Source organism: Coffea eugenioides, chromosome 8, assembly GCF_003713205.1.
Source record: "Coffea eugenioides isolate CCC68of chromosome 8, Ceug_1.0, whole genome shotgun sequence".
Taxonomy (NCBI): Eukaryota; Viridiplantae; Streptophyta; class Magnoliopsida; order Gentianales; family Rubiaceae; genus Coffea; species Coffea eugenioides.
In genome coordinates this window covers 12,280,373-12,303,606 of record NC_040042.1, presented here as the reverse complement: position 1 = coordinate 12,303,606, position 23,234 = coordinate 12,280,373, and the positions used below count along the sequence as shown (strand labels likewise).

The window sequence follows — 23,234 nt, the reverse complement described above, 5'->3', positions numbered from 1 at the left end:
AGGATTAAATGTCTTCTTTATTCTCAAATTTCGAGTAAAAGAAAATGAATATAAGTGAAAAACTAACAATTTTTTTAAACTCATGTATATATCTATTTAATTTCACTTGAGCAATACAAATAGTGTGTAATATATCTCTATTTGATTTCACATGCTATTCGTACTGTTCAGGTGAAATCAAATAAATATATACATGAATTTAAAAAAAATTATTCACATACATGATCAATAAAAGATGAAAAAATTCATTTTGAAAAATTTGAAGGACGAAAAAATTTATTTTATGAAATGTGAGAGATTATTAATCGAATTATATAAAATTTGATTTGACAAAATTGCCCTTAAAATATGATTATATGCAAGGCACGTGGTGAATTCCGATCAAAAACTAGTCGGAAACCTAAGTAGGGACCAAATTTGACCAATGTGAATTTGTAAGAGACGTAAAATTACATTTTTAAAAGCGAGAGACAAAAAAAGTTATTTTGTAAAATGTGAGAGACATTTTGAATGATTTTCCCTTATTTAAAATACAAAATTTGTGAATGTGTTTTAACTGTTATCCATTGGTATTCTAAAGTATCATTTTTCATCAAATACCAGCTCTTTAACACCCATTTTTTTATAAATAAATTTATTTATCGGATAAAATAAAATATACCCGTTTTTCAATAAATAGCTATTTCCAATAAATAGCTAGTGTTTTATTGAAAAATGATTTTTTTTTACTTTATCCGATAAATAAATTTATTTATGGGAAAATGGGTACTATGTTCTTATAATAGAGAAAAGCCATAAAGAGCTGACGTTTTATGGAAAAATGGGTACTCTGTTCTTATAATAGAAGAAAGCCATAAAGAGCTGGTGTTTTATTGAAAAACGGATTTATTTTTATTTTATCCTATAAATAAATTTATTTATGGGAAAATGGGTGTTAAAGAGCTGGTATTTGACGAAAAATGATATTTTAGAATACCAATTGATAACAGTTAAAATACATTCACAGATTTGGTATTTTAAATAATGAAAACTGTGATTTAAAATACCAAATCTGTGAATATGTTTTAACTGTTATCCATTGGTATCCTAAAATATCTTTTTTCATCAAATACCAGCGTTTTAACACCCATTTTTTCATAAATAAATTTATTTATCGGATAAAATAAAAATATACTTATTTTTCAATAAAACATTAGTTCTTTATGGTTTTCCTCTATTATAACAACAGAGTACCCATTTTTCCATAAAACACCAGCTCTTTATGGCTTTCCTCTATTATAAGAATAGAGTACCTATTTTTTCATAAATAAATTTATTTATTGAATAAAATAAAAATAAACCCATTTTTCAATAAAATAACAGCTATTTCTTGGAAATAACTATTTATTGAAAAACGGGTATATTTTTATTTTATCCGATAAATAAATTTGTGTATAGAAAAATGGGTGTTAAAGAGTTGGTATTTGATGGGAAAATGATACTTTAGGATATCAATGGATAACAGTTAAAACGCATTTACAAATTTGGTATTTTAAATAATGAAAATTGATTCCGTTTGAATTAGATGTTTTTGGGGGTGTTTTTCAAAAACAGTATTGTAGCATTTTGAACATGAAATACAAGTACTGTACATATCTGCTATTCGTTTCCCTTTTAGATCAATCAATTTGACTTTTGTGCTTTCTGATAAAAAATTTTCATTTGTTTTTTGTGAAAATGCAAAAAAAAATTTTAATTATGTATAAATCGAAAAAATTACTAATTTAATTATTGGCACTTTGCTCATACGTTGGAGGACTGATAAGAAAGCCGTGAAGAGTTGGTATTTTTATTAATGAAAACTTTCCCCGTAAATGGTCTATTTTTTATGACTTTCCTTCATTATATGATCAAAGTACCATACTTTTTTGTATTTATCACGAATTCACATATTGTGACTGTGAATTAAAAATTTTTCGAGATTGTATTTTCGTTAAATAGTCTTTTTTTTCGTACTATCGTTAGTTTGAATGAAAAATTTAGTTGCACAGTGTTTGGGAGCAACTTCTAAAGTAATTATATAATCCTAAATATTTTTATAATTGCTTAGTATATTTATGTCATGGGTATATATTGTTGGTATGTTATTATTAATTTTATTAGAAAATTATAGTTTCACAATTTTTTAAATGTAATAAAGCAATGGGGAAACAATGCACAGTGAACAGAGGAATTGGAGGGAAAAAAAGGCTGCATCCGTATATGTCTTGTTTGGTTTATCTCCATCGGTGTTACCAGTGCAATATAACGGTCTGTGAGTTATTCATTTTACAAATACATGTGTCATGCTCTGAGAGGCTGCCTACGGTAGGAATGGTCAAAGGCTTCCTACCGTAAAGGTTTCCTGTAGGATTCACCACCATGACGGATACCTTTATGGTGGGAACGTGCCTATGGTAGGAATGCCGGCAGAGAGCGACACGTGTTAGGGGTAAAACGGTCCAAACGGAGACGTTAAAGTGTTGGAGAGCGCGTGGAAAGGAAATGAAGCAGAACCGTGTGCGGATGGAAGCAAACAAGCCCACTGACTTCCGTACTAATTTCGTGGGTTGTGACAGGAAGAAAAACAAATTTGTTCAAGTAAGAACAAAGAACCCATTATCTCATCAAGTAATTTATTTATCCACTAAACTGAAAATAAATAATTTGTTCAAGAAAATACTACCTCTTTATGACTTTCCTCCATTATAAGAACAGAGTACCCTTTTTTACATACAAAAAAAAAATTCGGATAAAATAAACATAAATCTGTTTGCGAATAAAACACTAGCTCTTTAAGGCTTTCCTCCATAGACACAACAGAGTACCCATTTCTCAAAAACAAATTTATTTATTGGCTCAAATAAAAATAAATCCATTTTTCAATAAAACACCAGCTACTTATGGCTTTCCTCCATAAATTATCTATTTTCATAACTTAATTTATTAGTTGGACAAAATGAGAATAAAATTATGTTGAACAGCAAATTAGCCTTTACGACGAAATTGACATATAGGAAAGTAACATATAACAAGAATTAACTCCATTTCCATTACAAAATTATGCTAGAAATTCTTTTTGCAAATGCAAGACACCTAATTCATAAAATGAAATAGTAGCTCTTCACGGCTTTCTTATCAGTCCTCCAACTAGGGGTGGCAAAAAATCCGATCCGATTTGAAACCCGACTAATCCGATCTGATTCGATCCAAAAAATAGGATATCCGATCCGATTTTTCTTAGCAGAACAGATGTGGATCAAGTACCGGCAAAAACGGATACGGATACGAATCAGTAAAATAAAAATTCGCGGGTACCTGACCCGCAGGGTATATTATATAAATATTAAAAAAATAAGGGTTCATTATATAATTTTATAATTTTTAATCCTAAGTATAAGTAAAGTGGTTTACAACCTCATATTTTAATCTTATATGATCCTCCTCTCCTCATTTTGTCTAAAAAAAATAAATATTCTGGGTGAAACCTGAACCAAATGAATAAAACAAAGAAAAATTTATGAAATTCTATCATAAAAATTGTTCATCCCTTTCATTCTTTTTCATTTTTATTATACTTCCATCGATATTTCCTACAAATTATTCATCAATTCAATCAAAAATTTGTGTTTGGAGCTCCAATTTTCTGTTAGCTAGATAATTAAAACATTTGTGTTTTTCATTTATTTATTTATTTTATTGCAATTGTGTCTCTTAAATTTGTCTCCTTTTATTTTAGTGCAAGAAATTTATTTTTCTTTTTGATCACCTTTAATGCAACAAGGTCTATTCCAATGATGTAAGAAAGTTGGGAAAATTTTTTCAAGATTATTTTGGTTATACTTTCTTCAAAAACTATTAGTTCTGTTTAATTCTTTTCCGGACTTGATTCCACAATCGACTCATTTTGGATGCAATCTTGTGCCATAACATCCTTAAGGAAGTTGGAAAAGTTGTCATATACTTATTATCCTTGTATTTGTTATGTTGTAGAAGGATAAAATGCATGAGAATGGTGATGTATTCAAAATTATCATAAAACTTCGTTTATCTATTAGATATTATAATTCTAATATGTACTAAATTTATGAAATTGGTTTGATTATTAGATGAAATGTATGAGAATGGTGATGTATGGATTTTGATTATAAAATCTCTACCAATGTTAATTGGAAAGCATACTTTTTTTTATTGGAAAACATGTTGATATTAAGTGAAAAATATATTTTATTAGAAAATAAATTTTATTTTAGGGGCGGGTATCCTATGACCCGTCCCTTTTTTTCGGGTACTCGAATAGCGGGTACCCAAAAATATTAGGAGCGGGTTAGGGTCGCAAAATGGTTGATCCAATTTTTTAGGGTCGGATCAGCCAAATCTTGTTAGGGGCGAGTACCCGACCCGTGCCCACCCTTACCTCAAACGTATGAGCAAGGTGCCAATCATTAAATTAGTAATTTTTTTAATTCATACATAATTAAGTTTTTTTTTTCCATTTCCACAAAAAACAAATAAAATTTTTTTATCAGAAACCACAAATGCCAAGATGATTGGTCTAAAAGGGAAAGGAATACCACATATGTACAGCACTTGCATTTCACGTTCGAAATGTTACAGTGCTGCATTTGAAAAATACCCTAAAAAACATCTAATTCAAACGGATGCAATCTTCTTTATTTAAAGGAAAAATCGTTCAAAATGTCCATCGCATTTTACAAGATGATTTTTTTCATCCCTCACTTCTAAAAGTGTAATTTTACGTCGCTTACAAATTCACAGTGACCAAATTTGGTCCCTACCTAGCTTTCCGACTACTTTTTCCCGGAATCCACCACGTGACTTGCATGTGATCATTTTTTAAAGGCAAAATTATCAAATCAAATTTTTACATAATTGATTCATAGTCCCTCATATTTCACAAAATAATTTTTTTCGTGCCTAACATTTTACAAAATCAGTTGCTTCGTTTCTCACATTTCAAAAAATTAATTTTTACATCCCTCGTATTTTTTAAAATGAATTTTTTCATCCCTCATTGATCATGTATACGAATAGCTTTTTTCCTATGAACCCACGTATATGTCTATTTGATTTTATCTGAACAGTATAAATAACATTTAATTTATCTCTATTGGATTTCATTTAAACATGCTAATCGTAGTTATACACATGCTATTCAATAGATATATATAGGGGTTTTAAACAAATAATTTTGTTTAAAACTCATGTATATATTTATATGAATTCACCATTTGAACCTATTTAATATTTGTGACATTTCTCTTTTGGTAATAATCTGTTTATTGAGTTGTATAATAAGATCATCTAATTAATGAGTCCTAACTCGAATCGTATAATTGTGCTAACAAATTTCAATCTGAAATTTTCACTCGACACTTTTAAAACCAACAGTTGAATTACTTTCCTTGTGATTGTGTTAAAATTTGAAAGTGCTAATCACTTATTTCTTTTTGTCCTGCTTTGCTTTTGTTTACTTTTTCTATCCAAATTTAATTCGATATAAATACTTGATAATATTTAGGATTAAATATCTTCTTTATATTCAAATTTCGAGTAAAAGAAAATGAATATAAGTGAAAAGCTAACAATTTTTTTTAACTCATGTATACGTCTATTTGATTTCACTCACACAATACGAATAGTGTGTGATATATCTCTATTTGATTTTACATGCTATTCGTACTGTTCAAGTGAAATCAAATAAATATATACACGGATTTAAAAAAAAATTATTCACACACATAATCAATAAAAGATGAAACAATTCATTTTAAAAAATGTGAAGGACAAAAAATTTTATTTTATGAAATGTGAGGGATTATGAATCGAATTATATAAAATTTTCTTTGACAAATTTTATATAAAACATGATCACGTGCATGGCACGTGGTCAATTCCGATAAAAAACTAGTCGGAAACTTAAGTAGGGACCAAATTTGACCAATGTAAATTTGTAAGGGACGTAAAATTACATTTTAAAAAACGAGGGACGAAAAAAGTTATTTTGCAAAATGTGAGAGAAGTTTTGAACAATTTTCCCTTATTTAAAATACCAAATCTGTGAATGTATTTTAACTGTTATCCATCGGTATTGTAAAGTATCATTTTACCATCAAATACCAACTCTTTAACAATCATTTTTTCATAAATAAATTTGTTTATCGGATAAAATAAAATTATACCAATTTTCCAATAAATAGCTATTTCCAATAAATTACTGCTGTTTTATTAAAAAATGGGTTTATTTTTTATTTTATCCAATAAATAAATTTATTTATGGAAAAATGGGTACTCTGTTCTTATAATAGAGAAAAGCCATAAAGAGCTGGCGTTTTATGAGAAAATATGTACTCTGTTTTTCTAATAGAGGAAAGCCATAAAGAGCTGGTGTTTTTATTGAAAAACGGATTTATTTTTATTTTATCAGATAAATAAATTTGTTTATGGGAAAATAGGTGTTAAAGAACTGGTATTTGATGAAAAATGATATTTTACGAAACCAATGGATAACAGTTAAAATACATTCACAAATTTCGTAGTTTAAATAATGAAGACTGTGATTTAAAATACCAAATATGTGAATGCGCTTTAACTGTTATTCATTGGTATTGTAAAATATCATTTTTTATCAAATAGCAGCTCTTTAACACCCATTTTTTCATAAACAAATTTTTTTCTCGAATAAAATTTTAATATACTTGTTTTCCAATAAAACACCAGGTCTTTATGGCTTTCGTCTATTATAAGAACAGAGTGCCCATTTTTCCTTAGAACACCAACTCTTTATGATTTTTTTCTATTATAAGAACAGAGTACCTATTTTTCCATAAACAAATTTATTTATCGGATAAAATAGAAATAAACCTGTTTTTCAATAAAACACCAGCTATTTCTTGAAAATAGCTATTTATTGGAAAACGGGTATATTTTAATTTTATCCCATAAATAAATTTGTTTATGAAAAAATGGGTGTTAAAGAACTGATATTTGATGGAAAAATGATACTTTAGCATATCAATGGATAGCAGTTAAAACACATTCACATATTTGATATTTTAAATAATGAAAATTGCTTCCATTTGAATCAGATTTTTTGGCGATATTTTTCAAAAACAGCACTGCAGCATTTCGAACGTCAAATACAAGTACAGTACATATCTGCTATTCCTTTTCCTTTCAGACCAATCAATTTGACTTTTGTGCTTTTCATAAAAATTTTTCATTTGTTTTTTTTGTCAAAATGCAAAAAAAAAAATTTAATTATGTATAAACTGAAAAAATTACTAGATTAATTATTGCCACTTTGCTCATATGTTGGACGACTGATAAGAAAGTCGTGAAGAGCTGGTATTTTTATTAATGAAAACTTTTCCCGTTAATGGCCTGTTCTTTATGACATTCCTTCATTATATGATCAAAGTACCATGTTTTTTTGTATTTATCACCAACTCACATATTGTGACTCTGAATTAAAAAATTTTCAACATCGTATTTTCATTAATTAGTCTTTTTTTTCCGTACTATCATTAAATTGAATGAAAAATTTAGTTGTACGGTGTTTGGGAGCAACTTCTAAAGTAGAGGTGAATAATCCTAAATATTTTTATAATTGTTTAGTATATTTATGTCATGGGTATATATTGTTGGTATGTTATTATTAATTTTATTACAAAATTATAGTTTCACAATTTTTAAACTGTAATAAAGCAGTGGGGAAACAATGCACATTAAACGGAGGAATTGGAGGGGAAAAAAGACTGCATCCGCATACGTCTTGTTTTGTTTATCTGCACGGGTGTTACCATTGCAACATAATGGTCCGTCAGCTCCTCATTTTACAAATACACGTGTCAAGCTCTGAGGGGCTGCCTACAGTACGAATGGTCAAAGGCTTCCTACCATAAAGGTAGTGTTTCGGCGTTGCCTTGAAACTACTCCCTCCATTTTACTTTGACAGTCCTGATTTGTTTTTCACACAATCTAAGAAAAAACAGTTAATTTTGTTCGAACAATCAATTTAGGCAGTTATTTTCCTAAAATACCCTCACATTAATTATATTACAACTTTATGGGAACTTGAATTAATGGTAAAAAAAAAATCAACTCTCATTAAATGAGGTAGGTTTATAGTAACAACAACTTACATTGAATAAAGATATTTTAGGAAAATTAAAATACAACTACATTTTTCAATTGGAAAGTGGACTACAATTTGGGATAGACGCAAAAGAAAAACGGGACTATCAAAGTGGGACGGAGGGAGTACTACGGATACTTCTGCTCCGCTTTTCCTTCTTCCAAGTTATTATCCCCCTCACGTGTGCGCTTTACATTTATTATTTGTTAAAACTTCGGTACCTTCTTTACGCATAATTTTTTGCCCAAGGCCTTGGCAGCATTTTCCCATTGCTAACGGGTAGATTTGCAAATATATAAATGCCAGTGGTTCTGAGCTGCAATTACACTGTCCTGACCCAGCAAACTGCATTGGAAAACGCAAACGGATGTCCAAACCTGTGCTTTTAGCTTGCAGCCGCTGACAACATATTAACGTTTGATCTCCACGCGCGATTCCACAACTTAACGTCTTCGTTTGCATTCCATCCACCTTCAACACGTGTCGCTCTCTGGAGGCCTTCCTACCATAGGCACGGTCAAACCCTTCCCACCATAAAGGTATCCGAATCCTACAACCATCAGCAGTCAAGGACTCACCCACCCCCCACCGAACCCCTCTCCCCCTCCTCCTCTCCTTCTCCCCTTTCTGCCCTTTTATTTTTTGTTCCTTTTTTTTCACTACAATTCGTACCACATATCTCCATAAAATTTTGTTTAGTGACTCGAACTCTGGGACTAATTGAAATTTCTTTTACTTTTTCATAATCATTGGATTTTTTAAAAAAAATATTTTTACCCAAACGAGTCAACCAAATATGTATTTTTTTAATAATGGATTTTTCTCAGGGTCGAAATTAACTATATAGAAATCAGTTCTAATAAAAATAATAAGAACAAGGAATAAGTTAACTGTAAATTGATTATAATATTTCACAAAATCTTATATTTTGTTCTTTTTTTTCCCCTGAAAGATGGACCAAAGAAACAATCACGGTTGTTATTTGCTAACCCCATTGATGGGCATTCACTTGCCATGATAGAATTCCACCAAGCAAAGACTATCATCTAAAGGTTTTGATGTTATTTTCTTATTGGTCGACTTTATAGTATTTTGACCTTTTCCTATCTTTGGTCCTACAGGATAAAAAGGAAGATAAATCAACCATATAAAACAAACAGATAAACATCTTATTAAAGTTTTCATTTCACATTTACCAAAATTTCCAAACAAAAACAACTTGGATTTGAAACCTTGCCACAACCAGGTGGCAAGATGACACAACGGGCATTTAACCAAAGGCAAATGTGGTAGAAAATAAGACCATTACGTCGCTTGAGTTGGCCAAGATGTAGAATTGATGTCACGTCTTCTTGTCAATCTCAATTCAAATCTCTCCTGGGATCAACCCGGATTCAAATATCTTCTGAGACATCTGTCCATCGCATAAGGTTTGCCTAATGCGTCTTACCTCTTCATGTGATTGGTGAACTATTGCACGGGGGGAGGTTTATCTAGCGCACACTACGCAACCAATCTTTTCACACCACAAAAAGAAAATTCCTAGCCAAATTCAACAATAGCAGCAGCAACGTTAGTGGCATACATGACAAGGAAGCTCACACGATTTTCCAATTTCCCACACGATTGACGAGTTACGATTGGGAACTTCTTTCCTGGAAGTTTCAACCTTTTCTGCATTTGTCAATCAAATATGGTTGCTTGATCACTTTGAAAAGTAATAATGCACTTTCCTAAAATGAGAAGTTAGCAAAGAAACGAGTATTGATAACCATCACCAGACTGAAAGATGTAAAACCCCATTGCAGGTTAGGGCAGATACAATTGAGATTATGGTGCAGTTGTATGGTTATTATATGTTGTACATGATCTGATGCACATTAATATTATTTTATTTTATGTGTAAATTTTATTCATGTATGCTAACTTAATATATGAACGCAACGACGTTTATAAGCATATATCACTTTTAGGGGGAAAAAAAAACTGCATTAATACCAAAAACCAATTGTGCCTATGTAAAACCAGAGCAAAGGATCGGCAGATTTTATGTGGCCAAAATGATTGTCAGTACAATAGTTGCGTGGCTACGAAAGTCTTTAATAAATTATAACTCATCATAAATAATTTATAAATTTTTAACAGCATTTAAAACTATATACTGTTCAAGACAAACCCCTACATGCACCTGAGTTCAATTTAAACCACAAAGTTCGAAACACTAAGAGTTTTTGAACTTGCTTTATTGCCCAAATCTGCCTCCATAGCCAAGTACTCTGTGAGCGTGACAGTTTCTTCCTCTTACACAATCTTACTCCTTCCTTGGACTTCAGACAGGTACAACTTTGCTTGCAAATTTTCATTTGCTATGTGAATAAATCTACGAATATTTCATGCTACATGTCAATTATTTTATTCATGGAGGAGTTCTTGGGCCTAAGAAAATAGATCATAGGTGGGTACCAATAGGCTTGTTAAAGACAAGTAAACACGGCACGATGAATACACCAATCCTAGTATGAAAAAAACAATGTTGTGTTATTGTACACAAGTTCCCCTATTAAATACATGGAAATATAGACAAGCCTAACATCAAATTTTATCCATCCCAAGTCCCATTCTTTTTTTGTTTTTTATTTTTTTACTGTAAGTGGGGTGTTTCGAATCTAAAACCACTCAACGTTCTTTCCTTTTGTACTATCCAATTCATCTTTTCATCTCCATATTTCCATTCTATGTGCCAGTGAAGCCACAAAAACAGAACAATCTTGAATATCAAAGGGCGGCATTGTTAGGCTCCAGCTCCATAATTATCGATTGCTTTTCATCATGTAAGGAGTCAACAGCCTAACATGTCGAGACGGCAAATTGTACTAGATACAAAAATTAATACTCACTGATCTTTTTTTTCTTCTTTTTAATACTTAGTGATCTATCTCTTGCTCAGTTGGATTGGTCAATTTATCGACAATAAAACCAAATACACTATTGGACTTATAGACAATAGTAAGAATTCTAACACTTTTGAGTCATAAAACCACAAAGTAACGAGCTTTATTAATTAACCTCACCGGAATTAGGCAGCTCATTAACCAAGTGAACCAAAAAACATCTGAGGGATTTCGTAGCAACTGAAAGAGTTGGTATAACGATTTTTTTTTCTAACAAGAGAACCTGCAACCGTTATCCGAGAATGTGCACTGCACAAATCCCGTCCTATGCAATAGCACCAATTCTATCAACTCGAACCTGGGTTGGCATTTTGTTGACAAGAAAACTCGCAACCGCTATCCGAGAGTGCGCACTAGGTAAATTCCATCCTGTGCAATAGCACCAATTCTATCAACTCGAACCTGGGTTGGCATTTTGTTGACAAGAGAACTCACAACCGCTACCCGAGAGTGTGCACTACGTAAATCTCGTCCTGTACAATAGCACCAACTCTATGAACTCGAATCCGGATTGACACGAATGTATGACACTAACTCTACCATCTCGCCTAACTCAAAGGACAGGTATAACAATTTTATTACTAAAGGGACATCTTTAAATTGTTTCGAATAGTAAGCTTATGCCAGGAAATCTCTCTAAACTGCAAAATTCAAAGGCCACAATATTTCTGGTACCTAGTTTTCAACTTGGGACAGGTAAGATGGAGATTTTCATGCTTTTTGTATAATTGCTGTAATCTTATATAATTCTGTCTCTCTCATAGAGTTTTATTACAAGTGTAAATTTTTGTACTTCAAAATTGAATGTACAAGACAACGTGAGTTTAACGTAAAATCTTGAACCAAATTCAACAATTGCACCCGGCTACAAAATTACATTATACCACACCTGATGTCAACTATACTTGTCCCAATTCACATAGTTGTCACTCTCCAACAAAGACTTCCAAACATTAACTTACACAAATGTTTTTGAAGTATATGGTGGAGAAAATTTTAAAGCTATTTTGTTTTTTGTGTAGAAATATGCACACGTGACAATTTAGTCAATGTGTCACCGGGCCAACTTTTTATTTTATTTTTCTTGTTGGACCACGTAGAATGTGACCTTTGGGACATGCATCCAATAGTTGAGGAGCCTAAAAAATTGACGTGCATTCGATTAATACTATTCAAAGATAGTTTGGCGATTGAGACGTCCAAGAAACATGTGACAAGTTTCCATACGGGACTATTCTAAACTTGACTAAGCAGTCCCTAAATTGAATATGCTAAATTGCTAATCTCGAAAAGAAATGCAGACTTCCTCAAGTTAAGGGAGGGGGCAGGAACGGCAACTGTTCTAGTAGATTCATGGCCAAAGTTTGATCAAAAAAAGAATTTAAAATTCAGATTGCATGTTATATATTATTTTTCACATCATATACAAGGCTTATAAAATTTTATTTTATAGTTACACGTTATTGAAAGTAAGTTACACCATATGCATACAGATTTACACGCTGTGCATTTTGCACAAAACCTTCCGGAATGGTTGCCCCCTCTCCCTCAAGTTACCATGTTGATTTGCTAAAATGATGTTTGGGCATAATTGTGTATGATTACATAAATGACAAAAATGTGCATATTCACTCATTCACGTAATTAAACCACAAAATGTGCATTTTCCATTTTTCTTATCTAGAAATAATTTTTCCCTCATTAAGGGATTACCATCTATTTATGAGATCAATGACCGGGGGTAGCATGATATTATCAGACGAGTTTCGGAAAGATTTGTATTCCAATGACTATGCAAGTTGGCAAGTATAACTTTAATAATTCCCATTGTAATGTGGGTTTTTGTCATTATTTCTAATGTTTCGTTTGGAATGGGAATGGTTTTTATTTGACTTTAATTCGAATAATAAATTAATCGATTTAAAACTTAAGTTATTAGTGAAGGATGATAAGGGAGCAACATATAACTAAGTACCATATATTGTTATTTCCATTAAATAATTCCTACAATTGTCTACCAAATATTATGTATAAGTATTGTTAACTTTCATAGTCACTCGTGACCCTCATACCCGTTTTACCAAACAACTCCTCAATTTTCTCTGTCAGCTGAAATATAAGAAGAAAAGAAGAACATGATTCTAGTTCTTCTCTATTTGTTTCTTCTGGTTATTGAGTAACATGGCTAATACTTTCCAGTTCAACAATGGGAATAGATTGTTTGGCGTTTCACGTACGGTTTCATCGAAGGAATTTGTACCATCCAAAGGGAAATGGGTAAAAAAAAATTGTCGAATAATGTAGCTATTTATCAACTACAGTTGTCAGGAAAAATATTTTCAGCACCACCAATGCTCCAATCTCCACATTCTAAAATAGAGTTTAGGCAGCCTGTTGTTGCTAGCAGAAGACAGCGATCAGGAATTTTAGGTTAAGGAAGCTTCCTTGAAAAAGAGAAATGACAAGTGCACAATATCATAGCGTGATGTTATTGATATATCACAGGATGAAAATTTTCTGTCTAGATTCATTAGGTGATATCAAATTCAAACAATTCGCATATACTTTTTCTAATCATAAAGTTGACCTTCTTATTTGCTACAAATTGACAATTACTCCCTCTGTCTCATTGATATTGTCACTATCTATCAAAAATCGGTAAACTTGTTGATTTCCATTTTCATATTATATGCTTCTTTTGACGATTTTGAAGATTTTAAAAGTTTGTCTATTGTAACTGTCGAAATTTTTTATATGTATAATCATATTTTTGCAAAATACCACAAAATAAGTTTCTTTGATGAAAAAACAAGTAGGATCGAATGACGAGGCCGGTGAGACAAATGAACGAACTAACGTTTTTAACCTTTTTTTTTTTTTGAATTTCGAACTTTTCTATTGTAATTGTTGAAAACGTTTATCTATATAGTCATATTTTTGTAAAGTACCACAACTAGAAGTTTCTTTGACCAAAAACAAGTAAGGATGATGGGGTCAGTGTAGCAAATGAACTATTTCAAATTGTTGTGCAAATAATGGAGTATATATCATGGATATTCCCTTGTGTTTCAAACACTTTTTCATGTTTACAAGGACTTTATCAACTTTTCATAGGTTAAAAGGTCTTTTAGAATCCGAGCTAACCTAAGATTCCTGTATTATTTTCAACAATTACTACTATAGAGCCCCCCTTTGACTGAGAATTTTGTACCAAATGCAGAATCCAGGACCACCCACGACGTTAATAGCCATTGGGTAGTCATGGGAGTTGCCAACATTAATAGTTTATCAAGTTTACTAGGAAAAATTAGTTTTGCATAGATTATATGCAATAACTATTCTACTTTGTGGAAAAATAAATAGAGTAGGAGTCCTAATTTGGGAGAAAATGCAACTTTCCGTTAAACATTTTGGTTTTGCCAATTTGATTACTGAAAATACAAGAATCTCTTAAATAACAAAACAAGCCATCAACATTATTAATGGTTAAAGAATTTGTCATTTTATTCAATTGGTCTAAGTTTTTTAAAAAAACAAAAAAAAAAATTTTTAAGCCAAACGGGCTGAGTTTCTAATGGAAATTAACACGCGTGAGTTGTGACATCCTAGAAACTTACATAAGACATAGACTTCGGAACAAATAGACCAAGAAAGTAGTTTTTTCTTTTGGTCGAGCATTCAATTTTTGACCAATTCTTCCATCCCTCTCTATCTCCCTCTTATACTTTCACACTCCACTCCCTAAACAAAAAGAAATTCTGTTAATAACCTTGGATTTATTTACATATTAAGAGAGCATCAAGTACTATATATATATATATATATATATATATATATATATTGCAAAAAATGAAATCAAACCACCAAAAGTGCATAAATCCATATGCACCGTTGCCCATTGAACACGAGTTAACATAACGTTGGAATGGAGCCTCTTCAGTTTCAACTTTATCCGATTGTATAAATTAATAGAATTTCAGTGTAAATCTATACAATTTTGGTGTAAACGTGAAATATAGTTGAGTTAGTGTGAAACTCGCAATTGCACTAAAAATATATTACTAGTTTATACCAAAATTGTGCCAATTTGTACAACTGAACGAAACTGGGCGGAATCTCAAATGGAGACGCCCCAGATCCCATAAGATTATCTATTTTAAAAGTAAATAAATCAAACTGACTAATTTTGGGAGTAATAAATGCCTAATTAGTAGGACATTACAAAAAGCCTAGGCCATTGGGCAAAACAGACACTGGCAAATGAAAACGCGGGGGAGTGGAATGATACCTTTTGTGCCTATAAATTGTTTTCTCATGGTTAAGGTGATTTCTTCCCAGCCCCAGATACACACTGTTTTGCTCCAATCTGGAGAGCTGAAACATGTCTACAGGTACTTCTACAGCCGCGGTGAATCATGTGCCATCTGGTACCTCAACTGATGATGGAGTAATCAGCAACGATGAAGTTCCTCTACAAGAAGTCCAAGGTTCCAAGCTCAAAAGAATTGATTCCTTGGACCTCGAATCCAGCAAATGTCACCAGAATAATCACCATGGTTCCATGGTCTCTCCTGATATCCTCTGTAGTCTCTCTCTCTCCCTTGATCACAATCGCACACACTCATAAACCACAAACATGATGGGGTGTTACTTTTATTCTTTTATTTTTGATACTAAGGGGAGTCAAGAATCAAAATTTCTCTTCCCTGATATATTTTCTATAGTCTAGGAGCGTATGAAGGTCTAGAATATTTATAAATTGTTACAGGGGCAAAATTTAAAATTTAAGAAAGAACACATTTTAAGATTTTCAATTGTTTAAGGAAGCAAAATATAGTTTTCTAAAACTTGAGACTGGTGGCTCTTCCTGCCCACTCTAGTTCCGTTTATGTATGCAAGAATTGTAACCTAGGGGCAACATTTGTACCTATCTCATTACCTTATGCAAAATTTATTGCATCGGGAGGGGTTGAGGGGTATTTACTAAAGGTACAAACTATAGATTTAGAATTCCATGCCTCTAATTCTAGTTCCAACGTAGTAATTCTATGGAATCAAACACACCCTAATGGTAAATAATACGACTTCTAAAATCTTTGCGACTGCGCACACACTCACACACTAATCAAATTTTATGGTTTTTTAAATAAGTATTAATGTAACTCACCATTTATAATAAGCAATATTATCGGAAAAATACCGATGTTTAGCATCTGATGCACCAATTAAATCAAGATTACTATGTGTGACTTGATTCTCTACAACGTTGGATCAATTAGAAAATGGATAGGAATTTCTTTTTTGGGGGGAACTTGATTATATTATCCAATATTAATAATCTTCATATTTTTTTTTCCTATGTGAAGAATGGTGCACCGTGGTCGGTAATATTGCATCTTGCATTCCAGAGCATTGGAGTGGTTTATGGAGATATTGGAACTTCACCTCTATATGTCTTTGCCAGCACCTTTCCAGATGGTGTTAAGAATACAGAGGATATTCTTGGAGTTCTGTCTTTGATCCTCTACACGCTCACCTTAATACCACTCCTTAAATACGTCCTCATTGTTCTGCACGCAAACGATAATGGCCAAGGTAAGAACCAAGAACTATTTCTACAATTTGCATATATATATATATATATATATATATATATATATATATATATAATTTCTGATTATAGTTAGCTTGAAGAATATGGGGATGCTCATCTTTCCCAAAAAAAAAAGAAAAATGAAAAGAAGAAGAAGCAGAAGAAAGAGAGATATCAATATTCAAAATTTCAAGCTTGATTTTCATTTTTACTAGTGCGATCTGTGTAAACTAATTAATAAATTAACCAATTAAGTAGTATTATTTTTTAATATGAGCAGTATTATTTTTTTTTTAAAAAATTGTGCTTTAGCCGTTCTTGTTTACAAACTACCAATTAAGTAGTTTTTAGTATTGGATTTTAATTTGCGAAAAATCAGCTGAACCATTTAATTAAGTTTGAAAGTTCTGATTCTTTTTTTTTTTTTTTTTTGGGTTGGGCTCTAGGTGGAACATTTGCGATGTATTCTTTAATATGTCGGTATGCAAGAGTGGGCTTAATTCCAAGTCAAGAAGCAGCAGATCAAGATGTTTCTAATTTCCAGCTTGAGCTGCCCAGTAATACGAGCCGAAGAGCATCTAGACTCAAATCCAAGCTTGAAAATAGCAGAATTGCCAAGTTGCTTCTGCTATTGACCGCAATGCTTGGTACGTCCATGGTTATCGGGGATGGTGTCCTCACTCCATGTATTTCAGGTACCACTTTTACATTAAGTTTAGAAGTAATTATAGTACATCTATTTTGTAGAAGGTCTTGTCACAAATTTCTAATTACAATCAATGTTTTTAAATCCGAACCGTTAAGTGAATTGGATGAGCTTTCAGTTCACAGCTCAAATCAGTTCAACTGGTTCGAAGGTTTTTCTTTTTATCCTTTTAATTATTAAGTAACTTATATGATTTTGAAATTTTAAAAACATTGAATTTAGTTTGAATCGATTGAAAAGTCCATTTTTAAAACCAATTTAACCGGTTCGACCGATTCTTGATTAGATTTGACTAGTTTAAATAACTTTCTAAATTAACTAATGGTTCTAAGTAGTACTACAATCGATCCGCAGTTTGACCGATCGAACCAATCAATTCCATCTGAGATTTTCAAAACACTACTTACTATGTGTTTGTTAATCTGAGGGTTTAGGTAACTAATGCAAATATGCTCTTTGTGCACCCCTCTTCTTTTGCTTTCATCTTAGGGAAAAAAGTGCGCAATGGATTTGTTGTCTCATTTCTTGTGTCACTCTTTGTCTCACTTTTAATTATATTATTATTTTTCTTTTACAAACATCATGTTTTATTTCTTTTTTGTTTCCTTAAAGTCCAATAATTATTAATTGAGTAATACATAAAAATCAAAAAATCAAAATGCACAAAAAAATGAGATTTTTTTATGAATTTTCTGCTGTATTTTTTTTAAATTTTCTATTATATATTGCTTTTTTATTTATTTTTTACTGAGTTAATAATTATTGGATCTTAAAAAATAAAAAAAAACTAAAATATGATGTTTATGAAGGAGAGATAATAATATAATAAAAGGTGAGACAGAGTGTAGCACAAAAAATGGGACAGAAGATCTGTTGCGAAAAAAATATAGTAATGACAACCCACCATAGGCTTTAAAAGAAAAATATTATTCCTGTAAAGAGTTGGGGTGTCTAAATTCTTTTGCCAATTAAAATTGCATAGAATTATAAAAATAACCTATATATGTAAATACTAAGATTAAAAGTACTGACATAAATATAACATATTGAAACACAACAAATACTTAACAGTTATTAAAGTTTGTATTTTGTAATCTGTTACATCCATCCAATTTTGAATGTCATTTCTAACATTAATTGCACTTTACAATCAATGGCTGATTGTTCGAGACATGACAAACAAAAATTATCCAGACCTGGTCAGCTTTGGGCAATAGGCAACTGGGCCTTTGATTTGATTGTACGACAAAAAACTGGCCGGAACAAATACTTCTCTCCTAAAGGCTAAAACCGGGCAGCAAGGAAAGTCCTCTGGGCCTTTCGCCGCTGGTGAAACTCCCCGGTTTTCATCTTTTAATTTCTAACAGTTGTAGCGCTTTATGTGCAGTCATATCGGCTGTAGGAGGGATCAAGCTACAAACCGATTCCATGACTGAAGGTACAATACACCTTCCAATATGACCTAAATCATTTATTTTTGAATTAATTTTTTAATATCCTGAGAGTGTACGTATTGTCATTATTGAATATATGACAATTCATCTAAATTTAAATTTAAATTTTAAATTTTACTCATATTTCATGCATTGAACCGTAATAATGTATACATAATTAGTATATATAAGATTTACTCTCTTTTTTTTATTGTCCTCCTTTTGGTACATAAATTGTTGATTATTGTAATAAGAGTAAAAGAAAACATATCATTTAGGCACCATTTGGATTGAAGGAAAGGAAGAAAAAGAAAAGGAAAAGACACCAGTGATAAAGAAAAGAAAGGAGAGTAGAAAAAAGTGATTTTCATATATCTAGTTGAATTAGATATAGAAGAAAATACAATTGTTCGGTTTGGATTGACGCCAAAAGAGAAAGGAAAGGAAAAGTAGTTAACTAGAAATGAAGGGGAAAATGGTCTTTTAAAAAAGTTAAAATATTTCATTAAGATTTGATTATTTATCCGTTCCTTTCCATCCACTTTTGGACATAAATCATATACGAACAAATAATTAAATCCTCTCCCCACCTTCTCCCTTGTCCTTTTCTTTTCCTACTCAAAATTCAATCCAAAAAAAAATCCTTCAAATCTTCTCCACTCCTTTCCTTTCCGCCCCATTCCCTCGATCCAGATGGCACCGCAAGGAAAGATCACTTTACTTTTAACGTACCATGTTTGTACTTATTTTTGTTTTCTAGTTGTTGTCGTAAGGAAAGAAAGGGTCATTCATTTCTGGTATCATTACGTTCCTACTTATTGGAGCCCCCTCACAACATTGTGCTACTTGCCACTTGGATGCAGGCAAAATTGTTTGGATATCAGTTGCCATTTTGGTCTGCCTATTTGCATTCCAAAGATTTGGGACGGACAAAGTGGGCTACACATTTGCTCCCATAATTTCTCTTTGGTTCCTATCCATCGGTTCTATTGGCATCTACAATTTCTTCAAGCATGACCCAGGGGTTATAAAAGCTCTAAATCCAAAATACATTATAGACTACTTTAGAAGGAATAAGAAGAATGCATGGGTTTCCCTTGGAGGAGTTGTGCTAGCTATTACAGGTTCGTTCGCAGATCATCATAGTTTATTATTACTTTTTTAAAAAACTTACCTCTTTTATTTATTCTTTTTATAGGCTTAATTAATTACGACAAATCCACAGTTACAAATTGCAAGTGTGTAACAAACTCAAAAATAGTATTATACAGTGGCGAAGCCAGAAAAAATTTTCTGTGGGGGCAAAAGTAACACTAAAATTTTTTACCTACTCTTTTTCTAGTTTTTTAAGCAAAAAAATATTCACAAACTAGTTAAAATGAAAAGATTTTTTTTTTTTAACTTACTTCAAATTGAACTTTGTAACCCACGTATCCTTTTAAAATATTAGTTCATGAACCAACCTAAAAGACAACATTCTTTCACTTTCTTCATAAGATAAGAAAACTCTGGGGACGCACTTAAAATTATATCAAAATTTTATGGATACTAGGAATTTAAGGGGGTGCAGTGGGAGCCCATGCCCCCATTGCCCTCCTCACTTATAGTTAGGATGAACTCTAAAATCTTGAAACCATCATGGTTAATTTTTGAGACTTTTACCTTAACTAATTTACCACTAAAAATGGATGAAAAAATTGCAGGAACTGAAGCATTATTTGCAGATGTTGGTCATTTCAGTGTTCGGTCCATACAAATAAGCATGTGTACCGTGACATACCCAGCATTGGTTTTGGCATACACCGGCCAGGCTTCCTATCTTCGCAAGCATCACTCAGATGAAGAAGTGGCTTACACTTTCTACAAGTCTATTCCCCGTGAGTAGTATACTATAGTCCATATCTATTTTATTCTTAGTTTGGTCAACCAATTTTAATAGGCAAAGAATAATATAGGTTTTCCTATTTAGGTCTCAAATAAGCACAAAAAAAAAAAAATAGAGGAAGGTGAACTCACTATTAAACATTCAAAATCACTATCCATCCCCTGAACTACAGCACTTTTGCAAAATAAATTGCAAAAAGAAAAAAATAATTAACTCCAGACTTGCATCTTATTTGGGGCCGTAAAGGCAATTATAAATTAATCTAGTCAAATTTTTAAATGTTATGGATTTTTCTTATATTCCACCCCTTAAAAATTCATAAAATTCTTCTTGACCGTTGCATTGCCCTCATCAATTTTCTAAAATGTCCTTTACCCTTTACATTGCTTCTTCAAAAAAAAAAATACAAATTTGAATAAACTATATATTATGGGGATAGGGAGGATTTCAAAGTTCTTGAAATTAGATGAAATAAATAATTTTGACCTTTTTAGTCAAGATAGAAGGATTGGGACTCTTCCGAATCTGTGACTGTAAGGCAAGCAGTATCCTAGCATTTTTGTTGAAAGGTCCTCTCCAATTCAAAATGTAATTCATAAAACGTGTTTTGGTCTTTGTCTGTTCTGTACCAGGTATTGACTAACTTGTTTGTTCTTTATCTTATTCTTGACTTGTTTAATGTTTGTGGACCAGACCATATCTACTGGCCAATGTTTGTGATTGCTATCCTGGCTGCTATAATAGCAAGTCAAGCCATGATCTCAGCGACATTCTCTATAATCCAACAATCACTTTCCCTGGGATGCTTTCCTCGTGTAAAAGTTGTTCATACATCCACCAAGTATGAAGGCCAAGTTTACATCCCTGAAATCAATTACCTTCTGATGCTGGCTTGTGTTATTGTCACCATTGGATTTAGAACGACAGCGAAGATTGGCAATGCATATGGTAATTAGTCAACCATTCTCACCATCCTAGTTTCTTTCTCTTTCAGATGTTCTGTATTCAACCCGTAGACTAGCATACATATTAATACTGTCCATTTGGATATTGATGCAGGGATTGCAGTGGTTTTCGTAATGACACTCACATCATCATTTATGGTGCTGATTATGATAATGATTTGGAAAACCAATATATTTCTTGTAATCCCCTATGTCCTAGTCATCGGTTCAGTGGAGCTTCTCTATCTTAGTTCGGTTCTTTACAAGTTTGATCAGGGAGGCTACTTGCCGTTAGCTTTTGCACTGGTTCTAATGTTTATCATGTTTGTCTGGAATGATGTGTATCAGAAGAAGTACTGTTTCGAGTTAGAGCACAAGGTTTCTCCTGATAAGGTCAAGGATGTAGTTTTACGCGCAAACTCTCATCGTATGCCCGGGCTGGCACTCTTCTATTCGGAACTTGTTCAGGGCATCCCACCAATTTTTGAGCATTATTTAGCGAATGTACCGGCTCTGCACTCAATCTTGGTTTTTGTTTCCATCAAAACCTTGCCTATAAGCAAAGTTCCGGTTGAAGAGCGATTCCTCTTTCGTAGAGCACAGCCTAATGATCTCAATGTGTTTCGTTGTGTAGTCAGATACGGGTACACAGATGTGCACAATGAGAAAGAGCCCTTCGATGGATTACTCGTTGAAAGGTTGAAGAGATTCATAATGGAAGACTACATGTTTTCACGAGACAATAATCAAGAGTTGTTAGACAAATATAACCAAGTAGATGATGGTGCCATACAAGTTGAATCTACCAAGTATCCAACAGCAGTGGAAAGGGATATGGAACTGGTTGACAATGCCTGGCATGCAGGAGTGGTTCACTTATTAGGGGAGCATGATGTGGTTGCTGCAAAGGGAGCTAGCACTGGAAAGAGATTCATGATAGATTATGCTTACAATTTCTTGAAGAGAAATGTGAGGCAAAGCAATAAGGTTTTTGATGTTCCTCACAAACGGATGCTTAAAGTTGGGATGACATATGAGCTATAGAATATAAGAGTAGGATTACATTTGTACAAGTAAACACTAGCTCATAACATGTTGGCTTAGATAGTATTACCATTACCTCGATCTTTTTCTTTTTCCTCCTCCTTTCCTTCTAAATTTACTAAAATCTTGAGTTATCTCTTACTTTGTTGTGTGCCTATTTTGAGTTTATACAGTACAATTTATGGTGTTGTCAGGTAATGGATTGTCAAGCTATGCAAGAATGTGTTAGTGATTGATGTACCAAGTGAAGATTAATCGCATCGACCACATTAAGACAAGCTATGTATTATTTATTATGTATTACTATATTAAAAGTATGATGAGTTTTGGCATTGTAAGATGTAAGCACCCTTTTATCTTAGTTTTTGTTGTACCCGTATTATCCTCATTTTTCAGTTAGAGTTATTGCATTTTAATTGTGGTAATAATTAAAAATATGAAATATTCCAAATGATTAAATTTCAATAATAATTGTCATTAAATGGAAAAGCTCCATATTAAA

General features: G+C 32.2%; 1 protein-coding gene across 1 annotated transcript; it reads left to right on the top strand.

Annotated features, from left to right (window-relative positions):
- The first annotated feature begins 15,508 nt into the window (after window positions 1–15,508).
- Window positions 15,509–22,873, top strand: LOC113780271 (potassium transporter 5-like). The gene is made up of 8 exons (XM_027326085.1): window positions 15,509–15,691; window positions 16,494–16,722; window positions 17,167–17,415; window positions 18,814–18,864; window positions 19,723–19,983; window positions 20,563–20,736; window positions 21,438–21,692; window positions 21,804–22,873. Exons 1-8 carry the CDS (start codon window positions 15,509–15,511, stop codon window positions 22,730–22,732), a joined length of 2,331 nt encoding a protein of 776 aa, XP_027181886.1. The 3' UTR covers window positions 22,733–22,873.
- The last annotated feature ends 361 nt before the right edge of the window (window positions 22,874–23,234 follow it).